This window comes from Girardinichthys multiradiatus, chromosome 3, assembly GCF_021462225.1.
Source record: "Girardinichthys multiradiatus isolate DD_20200921_A chromosome 3, DD_fGirMul_XY1, whole genome shotgun sequence".
Lineage (NCBI taxonomy): Eukaryota > Metazoa > Chordata > Actinopteri > Cyprinodontiformes > Goodeidae > Girardinichthys > Girardinichthys multiradiatus.
In genome coordinates this window covers 8,851,903-8,877,551 of record NC_061796.1, presented here as the reverse complement: position 1 = coordinate 8,877,551, position 25,649 = coordinate 8,851,903, and the positions used below count along the sequence as shown (strand labels likewise).

At 38.4% G+C, this 25,649-nt stretch overlaps 2 protein-coding genes across 6 annotated transcripts in view; both read left to right on the top strand.

Moving 5' to 3' along the window:
* The first annotated feature begins 252 nt into the window (after nucleotides 1-252).
* Nucleotides 253-5,268, top strand: LOC124865939 (tumor necrosis factor receptor superfamily member 6B-like). 2 transcript variants are annotated; one of them, XM_047361469.1, is made up of 5 exons: nucleotides 253-615; nucleotides 3,641-4,016; nucleotides 4,177-4,356; nucleotides 4,492-4,573; nucleotides 4,670-5,268. In XM_047361469.1, exons 1-5 carry the CDS (start codon nucleotides 460-462, stop codon nucleotides 4,890-4,892), a joined length of 1,017 nt encoding a protein of 338 aa, XP_047217425.1. In that variant the 5' UTR covers nucleotides 253-459; the 3' UTR covers nucleotides 4,893-5,268. The 2 variants fall into 2 exon arrangements, with proteins under 2 accessions (XP_047217425.1, XP_047217426.1); XM_047361470.1 differs by lacking the exon at nucleotides 253-615 and adding an exon at nucleotides 1,731-3,166 and having other exon boundaries at nucleotides 4,670-5,217.
* Nucleotides 5,269-15,258: 9,990 nt separating this feature from the next.
* The window catches only part of LOC124865643 (F-actin-uncapping protein LRRC16A-like), an 81,086-nt gene continuing 70,695 nt past the window's right edge, over nucleotides 15,259-25,649 (top strand). For 3 of the 4 annotated variants that reach the window (XM_047360906.1, XM_047360907.1, XM_047360903.1), the window contains exons 1-2: nucleotides 15,413-15,789; nucleotides 21,368-21,465. In XM_047360906.1, coding sequence (XP_047216862.1) covers nucleotides 15,747-15,789; nucleotides 21,368-21,465 — 141 coding nt within the window. In that variant the 5' untranslated portion in view covers nucleotides 15,413-15,746. The other variant, XM_047360904.1, reaches the window with a different exon arrangement.

The window sequence follows — 25,649 nt, the reverse complement described above, 5'->3', positions numbered from 1 at the left end:
GATGGTGGAGATGAGGTGGAGGAGGATCGAAGCTCAGCTAAAGAGCAGGAGAATCTGCGTATGAAGGTCTTTTAAAGTGAAGCCTGTAGGGATGATTGGCTGAAGAGGAATGCGGACCAGGAGCTGATTGGTTGGCGTGGAGAACGTGGTGGAGTAGTTAGATGTAGCCGGAAGTAGAGGTGAGTCTTCCAGGTTGAATTTTCGTCAGAACTCCATTTGTGTGACTGATGCATCAGGGTAAACAAATGAGAGCGCCTCTTATGCAAGACCAATACTACTCAGACTGTCCTTTTTTAAAACTCTAAAGAATGATTCTGGTCACTTATATTTCCTGAAAAGTTCACTCCTGGATAACTTGAAATGGTAGCTTTTTCTTCCAAGTCCTATGTCTGCAGTCGTCTGGCTACCAAAGGAATGTCTTCCATGCTTGTGTGCCACTGCTGAAAGTGAAAGAGACTGATGGCTGCAGTTTTATTGACAGACCATGGTCAGTTGGAGCTTTTGATGGAAGTGAAAGCTTGCGCTCTTTTACTGGAATGTAGTTATCCTCATCCTTTCGGGCAGTTGAAGCAACCCTACGTGCAAGCCCAGAACTGGAAAAACGGAATATCTAAGGTAATTTTCTTTTTGGATTTTTTGGCACTAGTGGCCTTTATAGAATAGTGGTTTGCCAGGAGAGGGTGGAGAAGAAGGGGAAATCATACGTACGTGGAAAATAAGTTTGCATGTTATTCTCATAGGTGCTGTCCAACCTATCGACATAGCTCTGCTTAGTAAGCAGAAGGGTAGATTTGATTTATTTATTTTTTTTATATTCGCTGCACTGACATTAAATATTTTGCCGATTCTTGAAATGTATACCAATATGAAGTTAATATTTTACTTAGACAAACAGTAAATGCTTTATGATCTGGAAAATATAATTAAGTAATGTTGTATTAATGTTTTTTAATTCAAAATATTTTTTGAAAGGTGGCTTGCATTAAGGCTTTTTTGACAGTATGTGTAAAAGGAATTATGCCCCTTTTTATAGTTTAAAATACACGTAGCTCAGTGTATTTTGGAAAAATAACAGATTTTTGCATATAAAATGTCAGTAAGCTCATTTAAATCCGACGCTGCATTTCGTGAATGTAGTGTTCTGCGGAAACAGGAAGAGATGCCACGTGTATCTATCTGACTCACAGAACACTCATATACTGAAACAACGACTTTTTGTCAAACACAGCAAATCGTTACACTTTACATACCTTTGAGTCACCAACATGTTCTTCAAAGGACAGCAGGAACTTATCAGCCTCATTTACATCAGCAGGCAAAAAAAGATCATTCAGGTTTTTCAAACATTACAAAGTAGTGCAAAATTACACATACTCTTGCAAATGTATGAGAAGAGACATTTCTTGGAAGATGAGGAAGCCGGAGTCTTTCAAATTGTGCAAAAAAGGACAATTTCTTGAAACTTAGTTGTTAAAAACTTTTTACTTCAACAATGAATGAAATTAGAGAAAAAATAGTGCTCTACCAATTTCATGTAGTTTTGGTGGAAAAAAAGAGCAGTTGCAGTTATTGACTTTAAAGAGTGACATTTACTTTTATCTCAGGGAAGTCAAATGTCATGAAACAGTGTACTGACAATGGAAATGTCTGTCTGTTAATTCAAACCCTATAATCAGACACTTATTTGCAGTGAGGCTGGAAAGAGCACGTAGAGGAGAGATGAGCCTGTCTGTGTCAGTGTTTTGCCCATGTCTCTTCAGCATATTGCATTCTTTAAAAACTCTGTAAATGTGAATTAATTTGATCATTTAAATGCCAAAAATAAATTCTGCTTAGGTTTATTTATCAGGGATGCATTTCACATGCATTATCCCATTGTAGCCAAGCTAATCTCAAGCACATCCAATTGGCTTTCCATCTGAACAATCAAAAATAGAGTAACTGAGTAAGGTTTGTAGGCCTCATTGGTCTCACACACCTTTTCTATCAGGACTTTGTGATGGCCCCTCCAAAGTACAGACTTTGTAATTATTTTGTCAATATGTTCATTTGGAAGACCAATTTGCCCCAGAGTTTAGTCTTCCTCGTTAATGTCTTGAGATGTTGCTTCAATATTTCTATATAAAGTTCATGATATTACATTTTAATTTGTAAAGTGCACCAGTCCTTCATGCAGCAAAATTCACCGCACAATATGACACAGCCAACCTCCTACTTTACAGATGGAATGATGTTCTGAGGCTTCCATAGTCATTATAGCCAAATACTTTAATTTTTATTTCACCAGACAGCGGGGCGTGTCTCTTTGACCCTGTGTGCATTTGCACACTGTAATTTTGCCTTTCTATATTGCTTTGGGTAGAACTTACTTCTTCCTTGCTGAGTGGCCTTTCAGCCCATATCAGCCCGAGACTTCACTGATGATAATAAAACTCTCTTACCATCTTCGGCCAGGATCTTCACTAAGTCTTCTGCTTCTGTTCAGACGTAGATAAGCGCAGTTTGCACAGTAAGATGGCAGGACATCCCCATGGTATGTATGCTTGAATTCAACTGTTTGCACAGATGAACGTATCAACTTCAAGCATTTGGAAATCGTACCTGGCCAAAGCTACCAGGTGGACCTGAGAAAGAAGCGGCTGAACTGGAATGCATACATATGAGTAAAAATCAAAACATTAAGGCATAAAACCAACACCAGAGTCCACGTAATGATACAAAACTGCAAACCAAACCTGAGTCTTTATGATCATCATGTTGCTGTTTATTGTAATTTGCTTTATTTATTTTCTTAATTTTCATGAAGGCAGGAGAAACATATTTGTATTAGAACAACAGTATGATTTAATGTTGCATGTACTTATACAGCAAGCAATAAAATTCCAGAAAATGAGCAGTTTTCTACTCATTTTAACTATTTCTTAGTTACTTAATCACACACAGAAGTCACTTTTAACAAAGTGTACATTAACAACAGGAAATACATCTCTAACCATTTACTTTCCATCACCTGGGAAGTAGTTTGACCTTTCTGACATGTTTAACAAATCATTAGATCACAAAAAAACACCCACGCAAAAAGAGACTTCCTCGTCTCTGTCACTATAAATTCAGATTGGTCCCGATGTCAAACCCTCTCCGCAGAAGTGAAGACATCATGAGCCTGGTGAGTGTTAGAGCTTTAATAATGAATGAAATTTAATTTTATACTTAAACTATTTTGATCCTGAACAAACAGAACTATTTGAACTATGTAGGACAAATTACTTATACATACATTTAACTAATAATTTTATGCCACTGGTGTATGATAATTTTTTTACTTCTTTTTGCCTTTTACAGCAACTGCAATACCCAGTTATCTTGATTGAGTTATTCAGTAGGTAGTTTCCAAAAGTCAGTTTATGAGAACGAGTTTGCAAACCAAACATGCTGATGTAAGAATTAAACGCATTTCATGCAGGGATCAGGGGAATTAAAGGTGGGTGAGTTTAAGGAGCTGGGGTTAACCTTTCAAAGCAGTGGACGGTGCACAAGATGTTTTATGATGGCAGTGAGACCTGCTATGAAGTTTGTTTTAAAGAAGGTGGCATTAGCAGGGATCTATTAATTTCTCATCCATTAATGATTCTCTCCTCAGTTCTCCCTAGCAGTCCTGCTCCCTGGCGTTCTCTGCATCGCCTTGGCAGTACCCACCTATAAGCATCAAGACCGGTTAACTGGTGAAATGCTCGAGTGTAACAAGTGCCCACCGGGGAGTCACATGACCGCTCACTGCACTGCCACCACACCCACAAAGTGTAAACCGTGCCAGAGCAGCCACTTCACGGAGCTGTGGAACTACCTGCCCAGGTGTCTGTACTGCAATATCTTCTGCACACAAAACCAGGAGGTGGAGAGAGAGTGCTCCCCGGTCAACAACAGAGTCTGTCGTTGCAAAGAAGGCTTTTACATGATAGATGACTTCTGTGTCAGACACTCACAGTGTGGCCCCGGACATGGAGTTCAGACCATAGGTAACACCACCTTTAATAAACATAGTCAAGGCTAATAATACGATCATGTGCACATCATAAAGGCATCTTTATGAGATCTTTTATTTTACAGCTGAACTTAATGTTCACTCTTCTTGTTCCCAATTCAATATAATTATACATTTTTATTATCCTGCTGTAGGTACACGAACAGAGGACACTGTGTGTGAAAAATGCCCCAAGGGGTATTTTTCCAGCTCATCGTCTACTCTAGATCTGTGTGTAAAACATCGGGATTGCTCAAGCGGCAACGTCATGCTCCTCCACGGTTCAGCGTTCTACGACAAAGTGTGTGGCACCTGTGACAGTTTTGCAAATGGAGGTGCGAATATTGTTTTCTGGAGTTTTATGTTATCAGCACTCAAAAAACTATTAAAATTCACAAAGTAGTTTAGTACATTTATGTAAGACAAGAAATTTTGACTTTATTTCAAACATTTGGCATTCTCATCCACAGGTGATGATCTCAGGGCAGTCCTGTCTGCATTATTTAGCGGGAACAGGATACAAAAAAGAGATTTAAAAAGATTTGTTCACAGGTAAGATTACACTTAGAATTTTCTGCTATAAAATGTTCTCTTCTATTTTCTGTTCATCTCTTGCTAAAACTTAAAACATCTTTATTCCCACAACAGGATCCTTCATAAGAAAGAGGATGAGCGTAACGGGGACTCAGCTCTACCGAAGCATAAAGGCCCTCTTGTGGATCAGATCATAGCATGGCTGGCCCAGGCTTCTGCAGAGCAGCTTAAAGAACTTCCAAACACCCTGAGGCTTCCTCAGTTTAGCTCCATAGGAAATAGACTAGATAGCATTCTTAAAGAAATTAAGCGACAGAACCCTGGCTGCAGTCTATAAAGTTTCAAAACTCCATGTGGGGAAACCATTCTGGACTGAAGCAACCTTTCTTATTATTTCTGTTTATTGAAAATATTTTTAAACAATTACTGGATTTCATTTTAGAATAATCTGTAACATTATTGACAGCTAAACTCATCAGTATTACCAAATGTTAAAAAAAGTATTTTTTTTACAGGTGTTAAATAGTTTTTTATCATTAAAAATTGTTAGTGTTTCCAATGTGATGGCTTAATTTAAATGTATAAATAATGACTGCAAATGTTTTGAATATCCCAATGGGACACTGAAATATATTTGAGTAATAAAATAAGCTTGTATGAAAGGAATGTAAAATGTTTTATTAAACTGTTTAAAATAAAACTGACATATGAAACTGTTCTCACACAGCAACAAAGGTAAAGTTAGTTGTTTTAACTGACTCGGGAGTCCTGTCACCATGTGTAATTTTAATATATGGACACCATGTGAAGTTGTTTTTCTTCTTTGTGGCCTCAAAAATCTATTTTTTATTTAAAACTTCTCAGAGACCATGAACATTGCGGGATGGGAATCATTTTTTTAGGTTTGAGACCAACCCACTTAAAGCAGACATATCATGTTTTTAAATTCTTCCTTTTCATTCAGTTGTGGTCTAGATAAAGTAGAACTGCGATGCTTTGGTCTGAATTCCTTGTTATTGTAGCTCCACAGGCCCCTCTTTTACTCCTGTTCTGAGGTGCGTCTGAGAGCAACTCGTTTTGGTGTTGTAAGGATTATGATTATTGATTAATTAATATTCATCAAGAATTATAATTTAAAATTATAATTTGAAAAAAATGTATTTCTTAACCAAAAATCATTACTTACAAATAGAAATCAGAGATGTCCTCTGGTGTTGTGATTATGGGCTCAAAGCTCTTTAATAATTACAAATTATTAACCAAAACCACCAACTGTCACTGTTTATTCACTTCACTGAAGGTGCGGGAACTTCAACCTTGTTTTGACAGATAAATCACTCTTGCACGAAATAAACACAAACGCTTCTCTTAATTATATATATGAAGATTTATTGAAGCCACATAATCCTGATATACCATTATTTTGGTCCAAAAACCTTCACCTAACTAACAAGCACCATTCTACACAAAGGGAATAAAAATGACTACCTAACAATGACAATAAAAGAAAAATATATATGCGCATTTAGTGTCTATGAAGATCAAACCAGCAGTTTTATGGACAAAATGTGTAATTTGGGTTAAATAGAAAGAAATCCTCCTGTTGTGTTGATGTCTCAATTGCAGCGATCAGCTGATAAAACGGTGGTGCCACGCCCCTTTAGCCTCTATCAGCTGATCGCTCCAAATCTTGACAAAGAGTCATAAACTCTGAGGCAGGAACTCAGTGGAAAATCTCCAGCAATAAAACTGGAACAAAGAGTGGTCGGGTGAGGCCCAGTTGCTTTGAATGAAAAACTTTTAAAAGTCCAGTGTCTAACTCCTGGCTGATTTGGGATCAGCCGGAAAAAACATTAACCACCCACAATTCAGCAGCAAATCAAAACACAGCTCAGCATAATATAATTCAATCAGTATTGCAGTCAACAAGTTAATACCTGAGATTAACTACTGGTGATCCTACATCATCTTAACTGCCTCATCCTGTCCAGACCTCTAAATGCACCTGTCTGTCATTTTCTACCGCTTATTCCATAGTGGGTCGCGGGGGAGCTGGTGCCTATCTCCAGCAGTCTATGGGCGAGAGGCAGGGTACACCCTGGACAGATCGCCAGTCCATCGCAGGGCCTAAATGCACCTATCCGGTTTAATATGAAAAGAACGAAATTATGTTGAGGTTGATTTCTGCTCTCTGATCCAGGAGGGATCAGGTCTGAAGAAAAGGAGGGGAGGGGGACCACGCGTCCATGATCAAATTAAAGAAAAGAAACGGTAATTTCTCATCCGTCCAGGAGGGGAAAAGATGAACCTTTAGTCGATTGAATCAACAAGGAGGAAAACTCATGTCCTTGGACATAGAACCTCTGTAGGTTTCCACCTGCGCCAGGTGTCGGCGTGGTCTTCGATTGGTAAATAAATCCTCTGATCTTCTCGTATCAGACAGATTTCCAGCTTTCAAGCTCTTCCGGGAATGGCCTTGTGGAGCAAAAGTTTGCTTGCAAGCTTTTGTTTCTCCAGATAAGCGCCTCCGTTGCGCTGTCCTGTGAGACAGGCGGGAAATGGCAACGAAACCCTGCATCTCAGCTGGTTTATACTCCCAGTGACGTCAGAGCTGCGACGTCTGTTAAGCTGCGTGTGTCAAAATGTGCGAGGAGAGGAGTTATTTCCCACTTTTCTGCCTACTGCTCTGGAATATTTGGACATTCTGGTCAAAGGTGCGACCTGAACGAGTTCTACTGCCGCTTTGAAAGACAAAGGGACAGTCCTGCAACCATCCCACATGACACCCCCCAACAACTGCAGCCACAATCCACCTCCCCAACCTCAAGAGGGGCCTTGGCACCTCCAACCCCCACCCTGAAGTTCCCCCCCACCAGCCCCCTACCCACGCCGAGGATGGCTCTTTCCATCCAGGAGAGGGACGTCAACTGAATAATTTGGGTCTACCTCGGTATTCTGAACTGGGATGGGTGGCGGTCTGCCCCCCTTTTTTTTGTTTTCAGTTAAGCTGAAAGTTTTTTGCCCTGTGCTTTTCTTAAGGCCTCAGTATTATGGCTATGTTAGTTAACGGCTACTCTTGCTGTTTTTTAATTCATCTTTTTGTTTTAATCTGTTTATCAACTGTCTGCAGCAGAGACTGAGAAGTCCCTTTGAAACTATAACCTTTCTGCCATTTAGCAAGGTTTGGATCTTTTGAATGCATGAACTTCGCATCTCCCTCCAACGGGGGCTGCTTCCGGACGCAGCTGCCCATCTTTGGAGAGGTTATATACTAATTTTATATTTTAATTAATAGTTCCCGATCAATAACTTTTAACTGTGTATTATTATTATCTTTCTTTAACTAATTATTATCTTATTTGTTTCTGATTTAACTAATTATTATTATCTCATTTACTTTCAGAACATAAAATATGTATGTGTATCCACCAGCAAACAGAATTTCTCACCGGACCCTCAATTCCTCCCGGAAAACAGGCTTCTAGATGAAAACCCTGGTTTTCATCCGGTTTTCCACTTAGGGTTCTAATCCCAGAGGTGAAAGAGGTTTTAGACTGTTACTGGTAAAATGCCTATAACACAAATCAGAATTCCCTACAGCACAGGTTCAGTGGAGAACAACTTTAAGTTTATTTAGAGATCTTCTTCCTTTTTTTTTATATGGAATCGATGACTCCATATTTGCGCAACATTTATTTTTAGTAAGCACGTCTATGGGGGCCGGCAGCGAAACTCAAGACTCCTATTTACGCAACACTTCTTTTTAGAGCTCTTTTTACCGCAGACGCCAGGCCTCTGCCTGCGTTTTACCCAGGTTTAACTTTTTACCTCGTGCGTTCAATCACACCTTCTGTTCGGGATCACGTTGGTCTACAGTCCGGAGTCCCACGGCCCACGGAGCGGTTACCCACACAGAATTTACTGTAGAGGTTTTTGGTTCCCCAGACGTGGCTGCATGCAGACTTAACCCTCAGTCAGGCACCGGGCTCCTCGGAACAGGGACACCTGTGATCCGGCTCGAAGGACCAAAGAAATGTCAGAGTTAGACATAATGATAAACTTAGAGAAGGTATGCAATGAAGACACAAGCGAGTCAAAGTTATCTTTGGCTGGCCAGGCAGAGAGTTCATTCTCTCAAAGGAGCTGCCCTGTGTCACAGCTTTTTATTAAGGACAGAAAGAACACTCATGTTACAGAATCGTGGGTGTGGCTACACACAGTTTCACAAATACATATCCTACTGAATAAAACTGGTTCTGTCCATATACTGATACAGCCCACACTTCCACATCTGGCATCCAAGGACACCAAGATTAGCTGGGGTGCCAACGGGCTGCTTCCCAGAACTCCTCCACACACACAAGTTCCTGCTCAGTCTGCATAGCAACCACCCAAATGCAACTCTAAGACAAGATGACAATTGTGTTAATAGTTCATAAAAGTAAAGATCAAAAAACATTTGTGAAAAGTATTCAAACCACTTCTATCAAAGTTCACCCAAATAAATAAATGAAAATGTCTTTTAATAATTAATGTACAAATCTTCCAACACCCTTTTTCTCTGTTATTGTCATGCACATCTAAAAGCATGAACATTCCATAACATGGAAAGAAGTTTGACCTTTCTAATGTAGATTTTATGACTCATTAGACTGCAGGAAACCACCCACGCATACAGATGAGTTCCTTATCTGACTGGAAATAATAATAAACAAGGTCCCACTTTCAAAGCCCTCTAACAGAAGTGAAAACATCATGAGTCAGGTAATTATGTGCATAAGGGCTGTAGAGTGAATAACATTTTTATTTATTTGTATTTCAATTAGTGGCCTCAAAGTGTTTCTGTTTTGAACCTAAATTAGACTTGCAGTGACATTAAACTACAGACTTATTTGTATTTTTCAACACTGGGGGGTCATGGTGGGAACTAAATGGCAAGTTTGATCAGATGATAGGTAACTCATTATTTACCTGTAAAACATCCATTCTGTCAGATAACAGTAAATATCAATGCTGTAGGTATAGAGTGAAAATGCAGTTGGTATGAAATGATTTCAAACACCTGTTTCTTATTTACATTGATTTATTCTACCTGCTTATTCATGTAGGGTCACAGGGGGGTGGTACTTATCACCAGTGGTCACTGTGAATGGAAGCTGACCTAATCAGGGAGAAAACATGCATGTATGGGAAGAACATGCAAACTTCATGCAGTAAGGCCCTGGCTTGTGTTTTTACCCAAGGGCAACAGTACTAACGACTAAACCATTGTGCTGCCCATTTCTTGTTCACAGCTCTAGAAAAAAGAAATAAACTTATTATTTTGCTGCTTGCTGCATATATTTTGATAGAGAGGTATAGAGATATACACAGACAATAAAACTAGGTATGAGTATTGTCAAAAACCTCACATTAATTTCTCTACAGACTGAAAAAAAGATTTTTGAAAGCAGTTAAATTGTTTTACTTGTCGCAGTTGTTATGATTGCTTCCTTTATGATGGGGCTAATTTATACCTACATGGAGGAATGCAACATCCATCAATTGTCTATGCCCACTTAAACTCTCAAGCTGATGTCTATATCTTCAGCGTTGCAATGAGACATCACTGAAATATAAATCAAAAATATGTTTGTTAAAAGTCATGAAAAGCCTGTGAAAACTTTTATGAATTAATTTGAAACGTTAAACAGTTCATGCACTGCACCAAAATAAAGTTCAAGTTGTTTTGACCGGCTGAGCAGTCCTCTCTCTGTGTGTAGTTATAATATTTAGACACGGGGTGGCGTTGTTTCTACTTTCTACGGGCACAGGAGGAGTATTTTGCATGAAAAACACTCTTTTTAAACAACCTTGACTGTGCTGGTCCAGAGTGTGTCAGTTTCTGTCCAGAAAACTCAAGCCTTAGTCTGGTTCGTTTAAACTTAAAATTTACCTTGTATGCATTTTCCTTGACAACTACGGCCTTCTTTATTTTTGTTTAAAATCCCACATTATTTTACTCAAAGGTAAGCTGTGCAAGAAAACAGATAAGTTTTCTTCATATGTTTGTTAAACAAAAAAAAAGATAGAAAAACACTACTGTTTTGGCAGTTTTGAGTATCATGATGCAGTGTAAATGTCTCTGTTTTTTAACATCCAATAATAAAATAATTGGACACTTTTCTCTGGTCTGCATGGAGATGTAACAGACATTAAAGTACAGGCTTGAGTCTGACCAGGAGAGACATTTATGAGAGTAGTTTCCATTTTCAAATTGATTCATATATGATTCTCAAAGTAACACAAACATTAGGTGTGAATCAGTTAAACATTTGTCTATTTGTCTTTCGATCTTAGACCCACAGCATCATTTAATTGTGCATACTAATACTGAGAGAACAAAAAAATGTAAAAAATCAAAACAAAAAATTAAAAAATTAAACAAGTTCACCTGCTACTGAATCACACATAGCAGGAAACTTTAACAGGATTTACTTATAAGCTTGATTTATAACTCAAAAGCAAAACTTTCCATTAGATGGTAAAGACGTTTGACCTTTCCAATGTATTTTCTTACAACTTAATTCACCACAGGAAAAACAGAGATATTCAAATAAAAGGCTCCTTATTTGACTATGAATACAGTCTGGGCTCACCAGCCAAATACTCTTTCCTATTCAGTCAAATAAATCTATTGTTTTAGATTTGTAGTTTTCTTTAAACAGTTATTTGTATTTTTCAACACTGAATCACTGTGAGAGCTAAATGCCACATTTGGTTAGATCAAAGGTAAATTATAATTTAATTAAAGGTTTCATAATTTTTACAACTTTTTCAGATGTGGTCAGAGTTGTAGCTCACAGTAGCAAGTCAGATGTAAAAAGGTTGCCAAGGCCACAGTTGAAAACTGCCCAAGACAAATGTAGTATCAGATTTTCTAGCTTTAATATAACATAAAGTGAAGATGTATATGGTATAGTATCCAGTAATGAGAAGTTACTGACAAATGTTTTCTCAGATCAGCAGCTTGGAGACCTGACAAACTGACACTATGGAGGGATTTTAACAGTCCCCAATCAGACTGCAATTTACTGCAGTAAAACCTGAAAAAATAACTGTAATTTAAAATTTTGGCAGCATTTTGGTAGACATAGTTTCTGCTCCAGTTCTGACCAGCCTTGTTACTCCCATGTGCACAGACACATTCCTCACAACAACTGTATAACCTATTCTATCTCAGAGACCTATGCAGTGGTTGTTCAAGTCAAAATAATCTCCACATAATAAGCCATACTAATGGGGATTTACCTAAACTACAGGACTGTTGCTAACAAAATGTTTTTCCTTGGAGAAAGTTTTTTTTGCCAGTCTCGTTAACCTAATGTGGTCGATGACTCTTTGTAGGTACTTGGTTGTTGCTGACTTCCTGACCCTTATCAAGGCTGCCGATTGTCTGTGGGATCTTGCATGTTTCAGATCATCAAACTAATTTTGATACTGGATAAAGATAACCTGAGTAAATAAAAAAGCAGTTTTCAAATGATGGGTCAAGGACTCGTACATCTCTAAAGCAAGACCTCCTCTAGGCAAATCAGATCACAATCTTGTTTTTCTCTGCTAGAAATATTACCCCCTTGTTCAGAGGCAGCCTGCAATAAAGAACTGTCAGAAGAAGGTCCCAGGTCCCAGGAAGCTGAAGAAGCCCTGCGAGGTAACTTTGAGGCTACAGACTGGGATGCACAGTGCCAGCCACATGGAGAGGACATCAATGCCATGACAGTGTGTGACCGACTACATAAACTTCCGTGTGGATACCAACATCCCCACCCGAACGCTAGGAAGTTTCCCCAATAACAAACCCTGGATCACCAGTGATCTGAAGGACCTGCTTAACAAGACAAACGAGCCTTCAGAGAGGGAGACAGGGAATTATTGAGAACTATACAGAAGCCACCTATAGTCAAAATAAGAGACAGCAAGGAGATGTACAAGAAAAAGCTGGAGAGCAGCTTCAGCAAAATGATATCAGAAATGCGTGGTCAGGGATGAAGAAGATCACAGGCCTTAAGCAGAAGGATGATCAGACCAATGGAGGTCTGGACAGAACCAATGAACTGAACACATTCTTCAATAGGTTCAGTTCAGAAACAAGCTCAGCATCCTCCTCTCCTGCTCACAGCCAAACAGACATCCCACCCTCTTTTGACCCACAGCTGTCCAGTAACACCTCAAATGTTTTATTTTTCACCTCAGCCCTAGAGCCTTTTGCTTCTACATGTTTGTCTTCAACCAAATCAGAAGATGCTGATGCTCCCTTTGCTTCCCCCTTCCACCTGTGTGTTTTTAAAAGTCAGGTGAAGAGGCAGCTAGATAGACTGAAATGGAATAAGGCTGCAAGTCCAAATGGTGTCAGCCCTATAGTCCTTAAGGTCTGCACAGAGAAGCTCTATGGAATTATGCAGCACCTCTTCAACCTTAGCCTGGCCCAGAAGAAGGTTCCGGTGTTGTGGAAGACCTCTTGTCTTGTTCTGGTACCAAAGAAAACTCACCCATCAGTCCTCAATGACTATAGACTTGTTGCCCTGACATCTCACATCATGAAGGTCCTAGAGAGACTCCTGTTGACCCACCTGAGTAAGTAAACAGTAAACTATCAGGACCCCCTTCAGTTTGCTTATTGTTGTGGATTTGAAGTTGAAGATGCCATCATACACCTGCTTCAACAAACCCACTGTCATGTGGACAAAGCCAGTAGCACTGTGAGGATCATGTTCTTTGATTTCTCCAGTGCATTTAATACAATTCATTCTGAAACTGCAGAAGAATCAGGAGAACTCAACAATCTCCTGGATAAAGACTACCTGACAAACAGACCACAGTTTATGAGACTAAAGGGGACTGTTGTCTCTCCATTTCTTTTCACTCTGTACAACTGAGATTTCCAGTACAAACCCTGTCATCTGCAGAAATACTCGGATGCAGTCGTGGGGTGAATCAGAGATGGACAAGAAGCTGGGTACAGGGAGCTGGTGGACCGCTTTGTGGCATGGTGTGGAAACTCATCTCATGTTAAACACGAATAAAACAAAGGAGATGATTTCCATCATGGGAGAATAAGTGGAGGTGGTGGAGGAGTATAAATACCTCGGTGTTCACCTGGACAACAGACTAGAGTGGAGATGCAACTGTGAAGCCATCTACAAGAAGGGACAGAGCAGACTGTACTTCCTGAGGAAGCTTAGGTCCTTTGGTGTTTGCAGCAAGATACTGCATATCTTCTATAAGTCTGTTGTGGAAAGTGTGATCTCTTCTGCCATCATCTGCTGGGGAAGCAGCATCAGAGGCAGTGACTCAAAAACGCTCAACAAGCTGATAAAGAAGGCTGGCTCTGTTCTGGGAACTCCTCTGGAACCTCTGGAGATCATTGTGCAATGAAGGATTCTTCATAAAATGAAGAACATTATGGAGAACTCTGAGCATCCTCTTCATGAGACTGTCCTACAACAACAGAGTGTCTTCAATCAGAGGCTTCTTCAGATCTGCTGTAAGACGGAGCGCTACAGGAGATCCTTCCTGCCCACAGCCATCAGCATCTACAACGGCTCTTTGAGGAAACCTTCATAATATGAGCTACAACAACATTTAATTTCCCTTTGGGATTGATAAAGTAATTTGAATTGAATTGAATTGAATTAAATTAAATTGGAGTGAAAAAGTTATCCAAACCTACCTGACCCTCTGGGACAAGTAATTGTCCCCCTTGTTAAATCGTAGATTAACTGTGATTGAACTACATTTTTAGAGGTTTCCAAGCCAAGCACATCCCTGGTTATTACCTCACCAACAGATATAACCAATAATTTGAAAAGAACCTAACAAATGAAAGATTTTGAAGAGCAACATATAATAATAATAAAAAACAAAAATCAAAAACAGTAGAAAACAGTCATCTGCATCCATCAGTCTGAAAAGGGTTACAAAGCCATTTCTAAGACTTTGGGAGGCTAGTGAACCAAAGTGAAAACCATAATCCACAGCTGGAGAAAACATGCAGAAGTGATTAATCTACCCAGAGAGGTCGGTCAATCAAAATTCTCCAAGAGCACATCAACAAAATCATGAAATAAATAAAATCAAAACTTAAAAACTGCCTTTTGCATTTACTTAGGTTATCCAAAATTTTAACTAGTTTGATGATCTGAAACATTTAAGTGTGACAAAAAAGCCAAAACAGAGAAAGTCTTGAAATGGCTAACACTTTTTTTTTAATAGCACTATATGTTGGCTTCTAGTGGTTGAACCTTTTGAATACCATTCGGCCACACTTATCTAGTGTGATTGGCATCGTGAGTTCTTGCCTCGTTCATACTTAGCATACTGCTTGATGTCATTCATGTAGTTGGATGATGGTGGCTCCACTTTGAAATTGGTATACACAGAGACCACAAGACCACTGAGATTTAAAATCATATTTATGGGTTTCCTATGAAGAATGAAAATATTATTACAGCTTAACATTATGACAACATCAATTGTTGATGGAGGCAAAAGCAAAAAAATGTTGAGGCAGATGATATGTGCAACAGACTACAACAGAATACTTACATTAAAGGAACTGTCAATTTATGGTTGACTTCAGGTCTATGGATCAGTACCCTTGAATGACCTCTAGAGGTCACTATTTCATAGAATCCGCCTGTGTAGACGCCTTATTAATAACAGTCTGTCACCACCAACACCGCCGCCCCCTTCTGCCAAGCCACGACGCCCCGGCATCGTATCGGCTCCCGGCTGTGGCATCACAGAGCTGGGAGGGGCTCCGTTCATTACTACTGGGTCGCACTGTAATACCGACAGCTTTCCGGTAGGGCCACGGCCGAAAACGATGTGCCATAGCGGTGGTCCTTTTATGTTCCCGAAGCTCCGGGGTTTGATATGATTTAAACAGTACTTCAGCTTGTTGTTTTCTTTCTCTGTTTTTCTTATACGACTTCGGAACCCGGCGCATTTCAACCCATAGGAGATGCGCCCACCAAAACGCGGATACATTGTCCGGACAGGAGCGGAGGAGAGAAGCATGTAACCGGGAGAACCGCACCGCCACCACCTGACACTTCCCTTCCTCTTTCCTCATTATTCCCCTCCAAATTACGGGCTTCTCCATGTGTTGACTCACTTCTCGGCACTGTTTGGGATATTTATCTCCAGCATGATGAGCGAAGAATCGTCAGATGTTCCTAAAGAGCTTCTGGGTAAGAAGAGACAGAGATTTGTAACCATGTGTTCCTCCTGCAAACAATCACTGATCCTGCTGCTTTATTCCACTCAGATCATTCGCTCCATGCGGGGTTAGAGTGAGCGGCTATTCATTATGACCTTTAAAGTTGTGTTATTATCTTCCTAAACATGCAACATTAAACTCTGCAGGACAACGGTTTTCTGACGCACATTTCATATTATTGTAGGGTTTGCTATTTTCTTTCTGAATAGATGCAATTTATGCAGACTTTAAAAACTGAAGGTTTTTCAGCTGCATGAAGCTGTTTATCTATGGAGCTCTGCCACTGAACGCTCACTCTCATTATGTGGACTATATTAGGAAGAAAAGCCAAATAGTTTAGATGTGAGTGGTCAGCCTGTCTGGGATGTGCACATTACTCACAGGATCATTTTTCCCATACAGAAAGCCTGGATCAGTCTTCCAACTCTGTCCTAGAGTTTTAACATTCCTAGCAGATTCATTATTTCTGTTTTATCACTAATTTGTCCTGATTAGGGTCCAACCTCTGAGTCCTGCAGCTCTTTGGGAGCAAATTAAGATTTCTTTGTTTGGGAGAGTAATTCAGTGTCTGTCACCTCAGTGTAAGTGTTGAGTAGGCCTCAGTCCTCATTTCTTACAAACCCAAGATGCTTTTGGCGTATTATAATTTTTTAATTGTGGTAGAATATCATTAAGGTTTTTTTCCTTCTCAGTGTTCTCTGTATAGTTGGCTTAACTCTTCCCTCTGCCAAACTGAGAGTTGAGGCAAAGTTATGTAACAATCTCCAGGATAAAGTTTATGTCTAAAGACAGAAGAAGACTCCAGAATGAACTTTCAATCCGATAACTGAGAATCAGAGGATTTTGTCGATGCCTTGAGTCTCACTTTTGACTAAGATGGAAACTACAGCTGCACATGATATCAAATCACAGTCACAATTGTAATTTAAATGACATGCATCAAAGCTCTGCATGCAAATGATCTGGCCAGTTGGATGTACTGTCGCTGGCCTCGATGCCCAAACCTGTTACAGACTTGGCGGTCTGATATGTGTAAGCTTACAGAAAGCTACGAAGAAATCATGATGAGTTAAAATAAGAACAAAGTGAAGAAAATTAGCTTAATTGCAATCAAACTGTTATAATATTGCTATTGCATGTTTTCCTGTTCCTGTGGGGCACCAATGGAAACACGAGACAGAATTTCTGACAACTGCAGGAAGGGAAGTTTTATCTTAGCTAGTTGTTTTTGCCACAGCTAGGTGCCTAAATGCATTCAGTTGCTGCCAAGTGATTGGCTGCTGATTTGTCTCTATGTTACAAGCAATAGGACAGGTGTACCTAATAAAATGGCAGATTAGTGTAGACCCGATCAGTTGGTGGATATGTCGTTTTTTTTTTTTGGTATATAATGTAGGTCAGTCACATTGATATGTAAGAGTTCTTCAGTTGTAATTTTGAAGTAAAAGATCAAATTTCATTAAAATTGGAAAATCCTGCACTTGCAGAGTCTTTTTTTTTTAAGGCAGCCAAAACATTTTAAATTAATATTAATATTCGAAACTTCATCTCTCATGATTGGAATTTCTTTAAATTCTTGCTAAGGTTTTGGTTCAATTCTGTGCATGTACCATAGGAATAGGAAACCAAGCAAGTCATGACTCCGTGTCATGAGCTGTTGTCTCAAGAGCTACACCCATTTGTTGGTAGCTACCATGCTGCCTATGATTTGCCATCATGCATTATCCCTCTTGGCATGCAGCTTATAGGCAAATTCTTCACAATTCTGCTGACTGAACAAAGTCATTGACATCTACAAAACCATTTCAAAGGCTTTGGAACTCCAGCAAACTACAGTGAGAGTCATTATCCACAAGTAAAAAAAAACAATACGAAACAGTGGTAACCCTTCCCACCATGGCGGTCTACCAAAGTGACTCCAACATTCACTTTGGTAGACAGTTTATATTCATCAAGGGGATTTTATCCAGTCTTAAAACTCATTTAATTATCTGAAATCATTTAAGTGTGGCAAAGAAGGCAAAAACAAAATAAATCTTTAAGGGGCCAAATACTTTTTAACCACAGTATAAGATGGGATAGGAGATAAATTTATAAAATCTACAACCGAGCCACATGTCCGTCTTTGCTGACATGTGATCAGGTAAAAACAGAAAGGTGAGTATCTTAGTTTTTGAATAGTTTAATTAGGCTGTATAATAGTCTTTGGTGTCATATTTCACCAACATTTTGTAATGTAGAGCACATACCACCTTTCATTTTGAGATAAATGAATACTATATTTTAGTAATTGGCAGGGAAACCATGTTAGCCACCTTCTGCATGTGATCCCTAACTGTCAAGGCTTGTTAACTCAGAATATAGCTAATATTTGGATAAAACATTAACAACACAACTCTGACTTTTACTTTGTGCTTGTGTGGTGGCAATTCTGCTGTAGATAAAGCTGCACATTTCTGGTGATGTTTATTTTTGGAAGCTTCAGGCAGGCAGATGAACCATTCTTGCCTTGCACCTAATTATTAGTGTTCCTTTGATCTGATGATGGTGGGAGGAAGCCTGGAGGTGGGGATGCATGCATGCAAACACAGATGTACACTCTTAGAAATACTGGCCGTGTCACACACGTGCACAGACTGTTGGATGTCAGCTGTAATGTGTGTATGAAGTTAGTGAGTAGTGTGAAGAGGTGGTTGACCCAGTTATACCTTTTTAAATCGGTTGTCTGCCTGTTGACAATCCTATTGGGTGTGAACAATTAATCTGAGCAGGAAACCACATGATTCAACATACAGCCTCTTGTATCTTTTTGTTTGGCTTTTAAGATCCAAATTCGCATGAGCCAGACAGCGGTTTCCAGGTATACAGGGTTAGTAAAGATACAGTTTTAAAACCACTAAACTAAACTGCCATACAGTTTCTAAGGTTTAAATTCTTTTTAAGACCAAAGTCTTCTCTGGCTGTATGGTGCATAGACTGGCACAGTGATGCCCCTCCTACACATGTTGCTGTGCACTGCTGAGTGAGCTCCCTGAATAAAGGCTTGCAGCAGATATACTTACAAGAAAGACAAATGTTTTTAAAAATATTTTGGTAAGGAAAAACACAGAGAACCTTTGTGTTGAATATGGCTGCAGTACTAATTGCAGTACTGTTGCAGAATTTTGTGATGAAAGTGTCGATTTTGATTACCACATACTTTTCCGACACTTTCCTTCCTTATTATTAAATAGTGCCTCCATCATTTTTGATTGGCTTCCTTCAGCTAAAAATATACATCAGTTGTCGATGCAGAGATTCTAAAGTAATGGAATTTTATTATAGTGAGCAGGCTAGGTTTGCCTATAGTAAAACATCCCCAAACACCAACACTTGTAACTCCGTGCTTAACAATTGGTCGAGGTTCTTTCATTGAACAAGTATTTTGGTGACCAAATAATTCAATTTTGGACTCATGTCCAAAGCTTTCTTCCCTGCACACCTGTCTTGAAAGTTAAACATGTGCAGTTTCTTTCCGATTATAAAAGCATGCATTTTCACATCAACAGTACCAACAGCCTAATGTAGGTCTTATACTGTTATTACTCTTAGAATTTTGGAGACTTTAGCATCTTGCAGTTTGCTTTCACAATGAACTTACTTGCACAGCCAGACCTGTGATGATCTCAGATGAGGAATGCTTCTGGCTTTTTCAAAAATAAAATCACTCACAAGGTCCTCTATTTAATATCGGCAAAATTACCACGCATACTACTACCCACTGGTTGGGGACATCTGTCATAAAAGACTCATAGCTAATACATCGTTCTTTCTGAAGGCCTCAGACAACTATTTTTAACTTACCATTGTGTTCACTCTAATTTCATTTGTCAGGATAAATTACATTTCTGTTACATTCTACAGAAATTTTATTCAGCTTGGTTGAGTTTTTATTACTTGAAAGTTTTCAGTATTGTTAAAATTGATATTAAACACCCCATCTTCACATATATTAGAAAAACATCCCAATTTTTCATGCAATTGTGCTATCAGAAAATATTGCAGTGACATTAAATCCACCTTTTCCAAACTAATCTTTTCCATTTGTTCTTCCATCACTTTTTGTGAAGTTCGGCATTGTGGGCACTGCAATCTGTGTTCGATGTAGGCAGTGAGACTCAATGTTGAATTGGCATGCAAAATGTGAACTGTTGACACTTAACAGTAATATAATAGCCAATAGTTATTACATCCCAAGTTGCCCGGCACAATATTAATATTGTGCACAGTGATACTATGATGACGATATACTCATGATATATTGTGTGGCTCTAATACAGTTAAAGATAACTTTAATAGATTAATTGAGGGTTGGGGTCCTTCACCTATTTGGACATATCAGAGATAGTTTGTGAACCTATCTAACAACATCAGATAATCTGGTGTGACTACAGAGTACAACTGAGTGTCATCTGCATAGTAAAGAAACAACAAGTCATGTGACCTCTCTTAGGGCTGCACAATATATTACAAGTTTATAATTGCAATATGACTGTCGCATGGAACCGCTTGGACTATAGTAAATGTTAGCCAATTATTTAAGTACCCTAGATTAAGACTTCCTATGGCTTTTATATATTTGATGAAACTTGTGAAATGGTAAAGGTGGTAAAGTCTACTTCTAAGTTGTTTCAATGCCATAAGAACTGACTTTGGCTTAAAGAAACTTAAAAAAAACTTGGTGTTGTAAGGAAATATTGATGTATTTTCCAGTATTGCATAAACTATTCATTGTTATCATAATTATTCTTTATTTATCACAAGTCATGTCATTATTGCAGCTTTCACCACAATTATAGCACATTACAGGTTTTTCCTAATATCATGCAGCCTTAGCCTCCATATTTTAAGGTGATAGGATGCAAATATTTGGCCTAAGTGTAAAAAAAAAAAACAAATTAAGAAAGACTGATTTGCATCAAGAATGTCTGAGAGAAACTATGATACAAATTTTAAAACTACCTTTTCATTAAGGTTACAAAAGAAATGGAAGTAGTGCAAGTTGTCTAGTTTTAAACCTGTCCTTTGAACATGATCTAGAACAGTTGCAAGGTTAGTAAAGCATTTATCGTATATGGAAGGATTTATGTGAGAAGTTCTTCTGTTGACTGCTGACATCCCACCTACATACACAACTCCACAAAAATATCCCCACAGGGGGGGATTTCAGATGGAGAGATTAAATGAAATTTACTAAAAACTTGCCTTCCTATAGTTGATTAAAATTGGATTTGATGATTGTTTCATTAAATATATCTACTTTTTTCTAATTAGCAGAAATATGGAGTTATCGCCCCCCCCCCTCCCCCATCCCCCCCGTGGCCATAGCATCCTGATTTGTGTTGGCCAATGAAAGCAGAGCTAAAACTCTCCTCTCCTCTCCTCTCCTCTCCTCTCCTCTCCTCTCCTCTCCTCTCCTCTCCTCGTCCTCGTTTGAGAAACCATATGACAAAGTTTCCTCATGAACCTAAATCTTGTCTCATTTTCTCCTTTTTCTTGTGTCTATGTAGAGAGTGTGAGGGATGCAGTGGGCAGGAAGGTGAACCTGTCACTGAGGAAGAAAGTCAAACTAGAGATCAAAGGAGACAAGACGGAGAACAGAGTTTTGGTGAGTCAAATTTAAAGGCTTTTAAAGTCCTCCCTCATTAATTGTTGTAAAATCTTTAAGGTGATGTTCATTAAATGTTGTAAAATCATCTGTCAAATACAATCTATTCCTTTTCTCAAGATATACAGTTTTTGTTTTGAACACAATTTTCCAGCGTTTCTAGCTATTGTCATTACCACTCTAATTGTATTTTTTAAATGTAATAAATTGTTTCTTTGATTTGATTCAGTACCTAAATTTTGGGTCAATTTCCAACAATTTCAGAACTAACTGATTGACATCTGGTCAGAATAGCGAAACATGTTCTTTGTTAAGGCATGCTTTGGTGCAACTTAACATTGAAAAAACATTTATAAATGGTTGCAAATAGGGGCGCGGTGCTGGTGGTGTAGGGGTTAAGCGTGCGACCTTCTAATGAGGCTACATTCCTCAATGGGGCTGTCCCAGGTTTGTGACCCAGACCCGGTGACGTTTGCCGAATGTCTCCCCCTCTCTTTGCCCTCTTTCCTGTCTACCTACTGTCGGAAAAAAATGAAAAATAAAGGTCTCCAGTGCCGTAAAAAAACAAATATTAATAAAAAAAAATAAATGATTGCAAATTGAATTCATTTCCAATTTGTAAATGTATTCTTTTTGCAAAGCAAAGTTAGCATTGATGTTACCTCGATTGGGTAATGTTTTGGTTTGGCGCATTCAGTGATTTGAAAATGGTATGATTTTGTAGTTGCCAACAGGTTATCCTAGTCAAGCTTAAATCATCTGATTTTGGTCAATTCCTCTGGGCAAAGTTCTGTTTTCAACAAAACTGCACATTTTGATGGTGTTTGCATTCCAAATCAGGAAAGGAATGTTTATGCAGTTGAACAATATGGACATAAAATACATTTTAGACATATATGCTTTATTTAAAAGCCAAAATTATCTGTGTTGATTAACAAGGGATGTTCTTTTCTGCACCTGTTTAATTCACATACTTGGTCAATATATTCATCTGGTAACAGCTCTAGCTGTGTTTAAACATCAGCCCTTCAAAGCAGGTGGAAATGGCTGCTTCAGTTATTACCTTTTGGTTGAGAGACATAAATCCATCAACGGCTGAATAATTAATACTTGGTAGATGATTACAAATGCATATTAACTCCCTCTGAGAAGAACAGGGATAATAAGATGATGTTGGTTTATACTCAATAGTTCCAGCATTTCCAAACATTATTGACTGTTTTAGGAAACCTAAATGTTACTCTTTGGAAGTCCTCTAGCGACCACACCCTCTTTACTTGGTAAATGCTCTGGGAAAAGACTGAGGTGAGAAACCGGAGAGCTGAACAAGTTTCCTTATGAGGCGTTCAGATAAAAGGCAGTGGGCGCACCGCACCGCTTCAAACCCATTCTTAGGTATGTGTTGTGTGATGGAAGATAGGGCTGCTCAGTTATGGAAAATAATTTCTAATCACGATTACTGTTGCTCACGGATAAAATCACAGTTCTTTAAACAATTAGTCAAGTAGTTTGGAAAAACATAGCATTTATAAGAAAAACTGCAAACTACCCTGAAATGTGACATTTCCCTCATAGCTTCTTGTTCCCCTTAAATAAATGACAAAATATTTATTTTTCCTTCTCCCCAGCTCAGAGCCCTAATCCAGTAGCAAACACAGTGCATATCCCTTGCTATGTGAAAGTCTGCTTAGCAAACAAAAAAACAAAAATATTCTAGCCATTTGAAAAATTCAGTAACTGAAGTGAGAGAAAGTATTATCTTTGCAATCTGAAGTTCCAAATTTTTTGAAAGCAATATGATTTTTTTGATTGATGGATTGATGTAACATTTGTGATCATGAGAAATAATTGCTTATATTTAGTTCAATTAAATTACCAGCTAATGCTCAAATAGAGCTATATTTGAATAGGTAGGAATAGGAAGGAACTGTTAGCCTCCTCAGAGGCCAGTATACGATTCTTCTTTAAACGTAAATACCACGATTTTGTAATATGGCAGCATTAAAACTAAATTGTTTAAAAAATAAATCACATAGAAACCATTATTATCATCATAATCATTATACTATCACGTTGTTATCATTTGTTGTTTTAAAGAATCATTACTGATTGGTGGTTCTCCTCTGGCTGTAAGCAGCCGCTATGTTTTTCACAAACTGAGAAATGATGGAACAACTGAACTCATCTTTCTCAAACAATTGAAAAGTATTTAAGTTTTCCAACCTCCAGTCATTGGATACTGCTGACCGACAGCTGGCACCTGAGAGGGTGAACAATCAATCTACATTTTGTGTGACCATAAAGAACCCCGCACACTATTTCTGACAAATCATGGCTTGATTAAAAATGTCATGGCTTCAGTATTAGCGAAAAAAATGTAAAACAGGAATATTTACTGTTTTGGTTCTGGTGTTTTATATGAAACAAAAATCAGTCATTCATTTGCTGCTAAATACTACACTAGATAGATAGATATACTTTCTCACTTAATGGGTCTCTTTATTTTTATGGCTATTTGAATAGTTGATTCTCACCAAAGGCAACAAAACTGTGAATGCACACACATATAGTAAACAAAAAATGTGAAATAACTCTAAACATTTTTATATTTTAGATTCTTCAAAATAGCCACCCTTTGCTTTGATCACTGCTTTGCACCCTTAGCATTCTCTCCATGAGCTTCATGAAAGTTCTTCCCAGAGGTTCACTGATAGAGGGCCAAAGGTTAATATTTCAGTCATCACAGCAAAGGTCGGCTACTTTAAGGAATCTAAAATATAAAACATTTTTAAAGTTCTTTTACAATTATTTGTTTGCTACATAATTCCATATGTGTTCATTCACTGTTTTGATGCCTTCAGTGAGAATCTACGTACAGTGTAAATAGTCATAAACACGAAGAAAACCATTAAATGTTTCTAAAACCTTTGACAAGTAGTGTATATCATAGTGAATATTATTGTTCTAATTCTATCACAGTTCATTATAGTTCATGTAATTTTGATACAAGGACCAAACCAAAAAGGGAAACAAATACCGGCTAGATTTAATAGTATTTACAGACACATTGTTATACTTTTTTGTTCTTAATAGAAAAACTGTGGGGGTTTAACAAGCAGGCATTATAAAATCTATTAGTTCTGCAATTTGCTGCAGTGGCCAACCTTCAGTCACCTACTTAACAGACATCCTGTTCACAGTTTTCCAGTACAGTACAGTGTTTTTTTTTATTGTGATGACTTAACAGGAAGGACAGGTTTCTTTCCACACTATGACTGTCTGTGTTTTTAGTTACTGGAAATCCTTCCAAACAGCTGGTTTTATCTTTCTGAAAGCAAAGGAAAAGTGTAGCAGCCTTTCTTCAGCCAGCTGGACTGCAAGTACACAGCAAAAAGGTGGGGGAGGGGCTGCACTGTACTCTTTGCTTTATAAAACAAAAAACTGGTCACTACAGCAAGTTTTCTGCATCTCATAAAAAAGGCTTTATAGCCCTTAGCAATGCAATGATGGAAATTATCTGCACCATTGAAACCTTGGTACTAGATATCCAGCTCATGCCTTCCCACATCTAAATGAAATAATGAATGTCCCACCTTTCAGGTGGATTATAGGTGGATCAGGTGTTATAAGAAAATAGTGATTGTGATTTTAAATGCTTGTTTTTTTTATTTTATTTTTATTTTCAAACAATACATTTTTTGGGGATTAAAAAGTTCCCTAACATTTTGACAGTTTTCTTTCATATCCTATAAAGTCTGTCTTGGCTTTTGGTTTTGAAATCATGTTGAAATGGACATCGCAACGTCATCACATGGGAACAGGACACAGAGTCCATAGTAGTGCATGCACATGCTAAGGAAAAAAATGTAGCGGAGTGGGAGTCAGTACTTGGAAGTAAGGAATTCCAGTGGAGCGGCTGTGGTATTTCATCCTGACGCAGAGCATGGGTTTGTCCGCATCACTGAACTGAACAAATGTTTGTTTGTTGTTGCAGAAAAACTGAGTTTGAAGAGGCATTTTGGAGGAAGTTGTTTGGAGAGAAAACAAACTTGTCATTGGGTTGTAACTTGCGAGTGTTGGTCTAATGAGACATGATGACAGAGCATTTTATTTACAGATGGTTTGGAGATCAGAGGTTGTGATCAAACACTAGTTTTAAGAGTTTCTCAGGGGTCTACAGACAG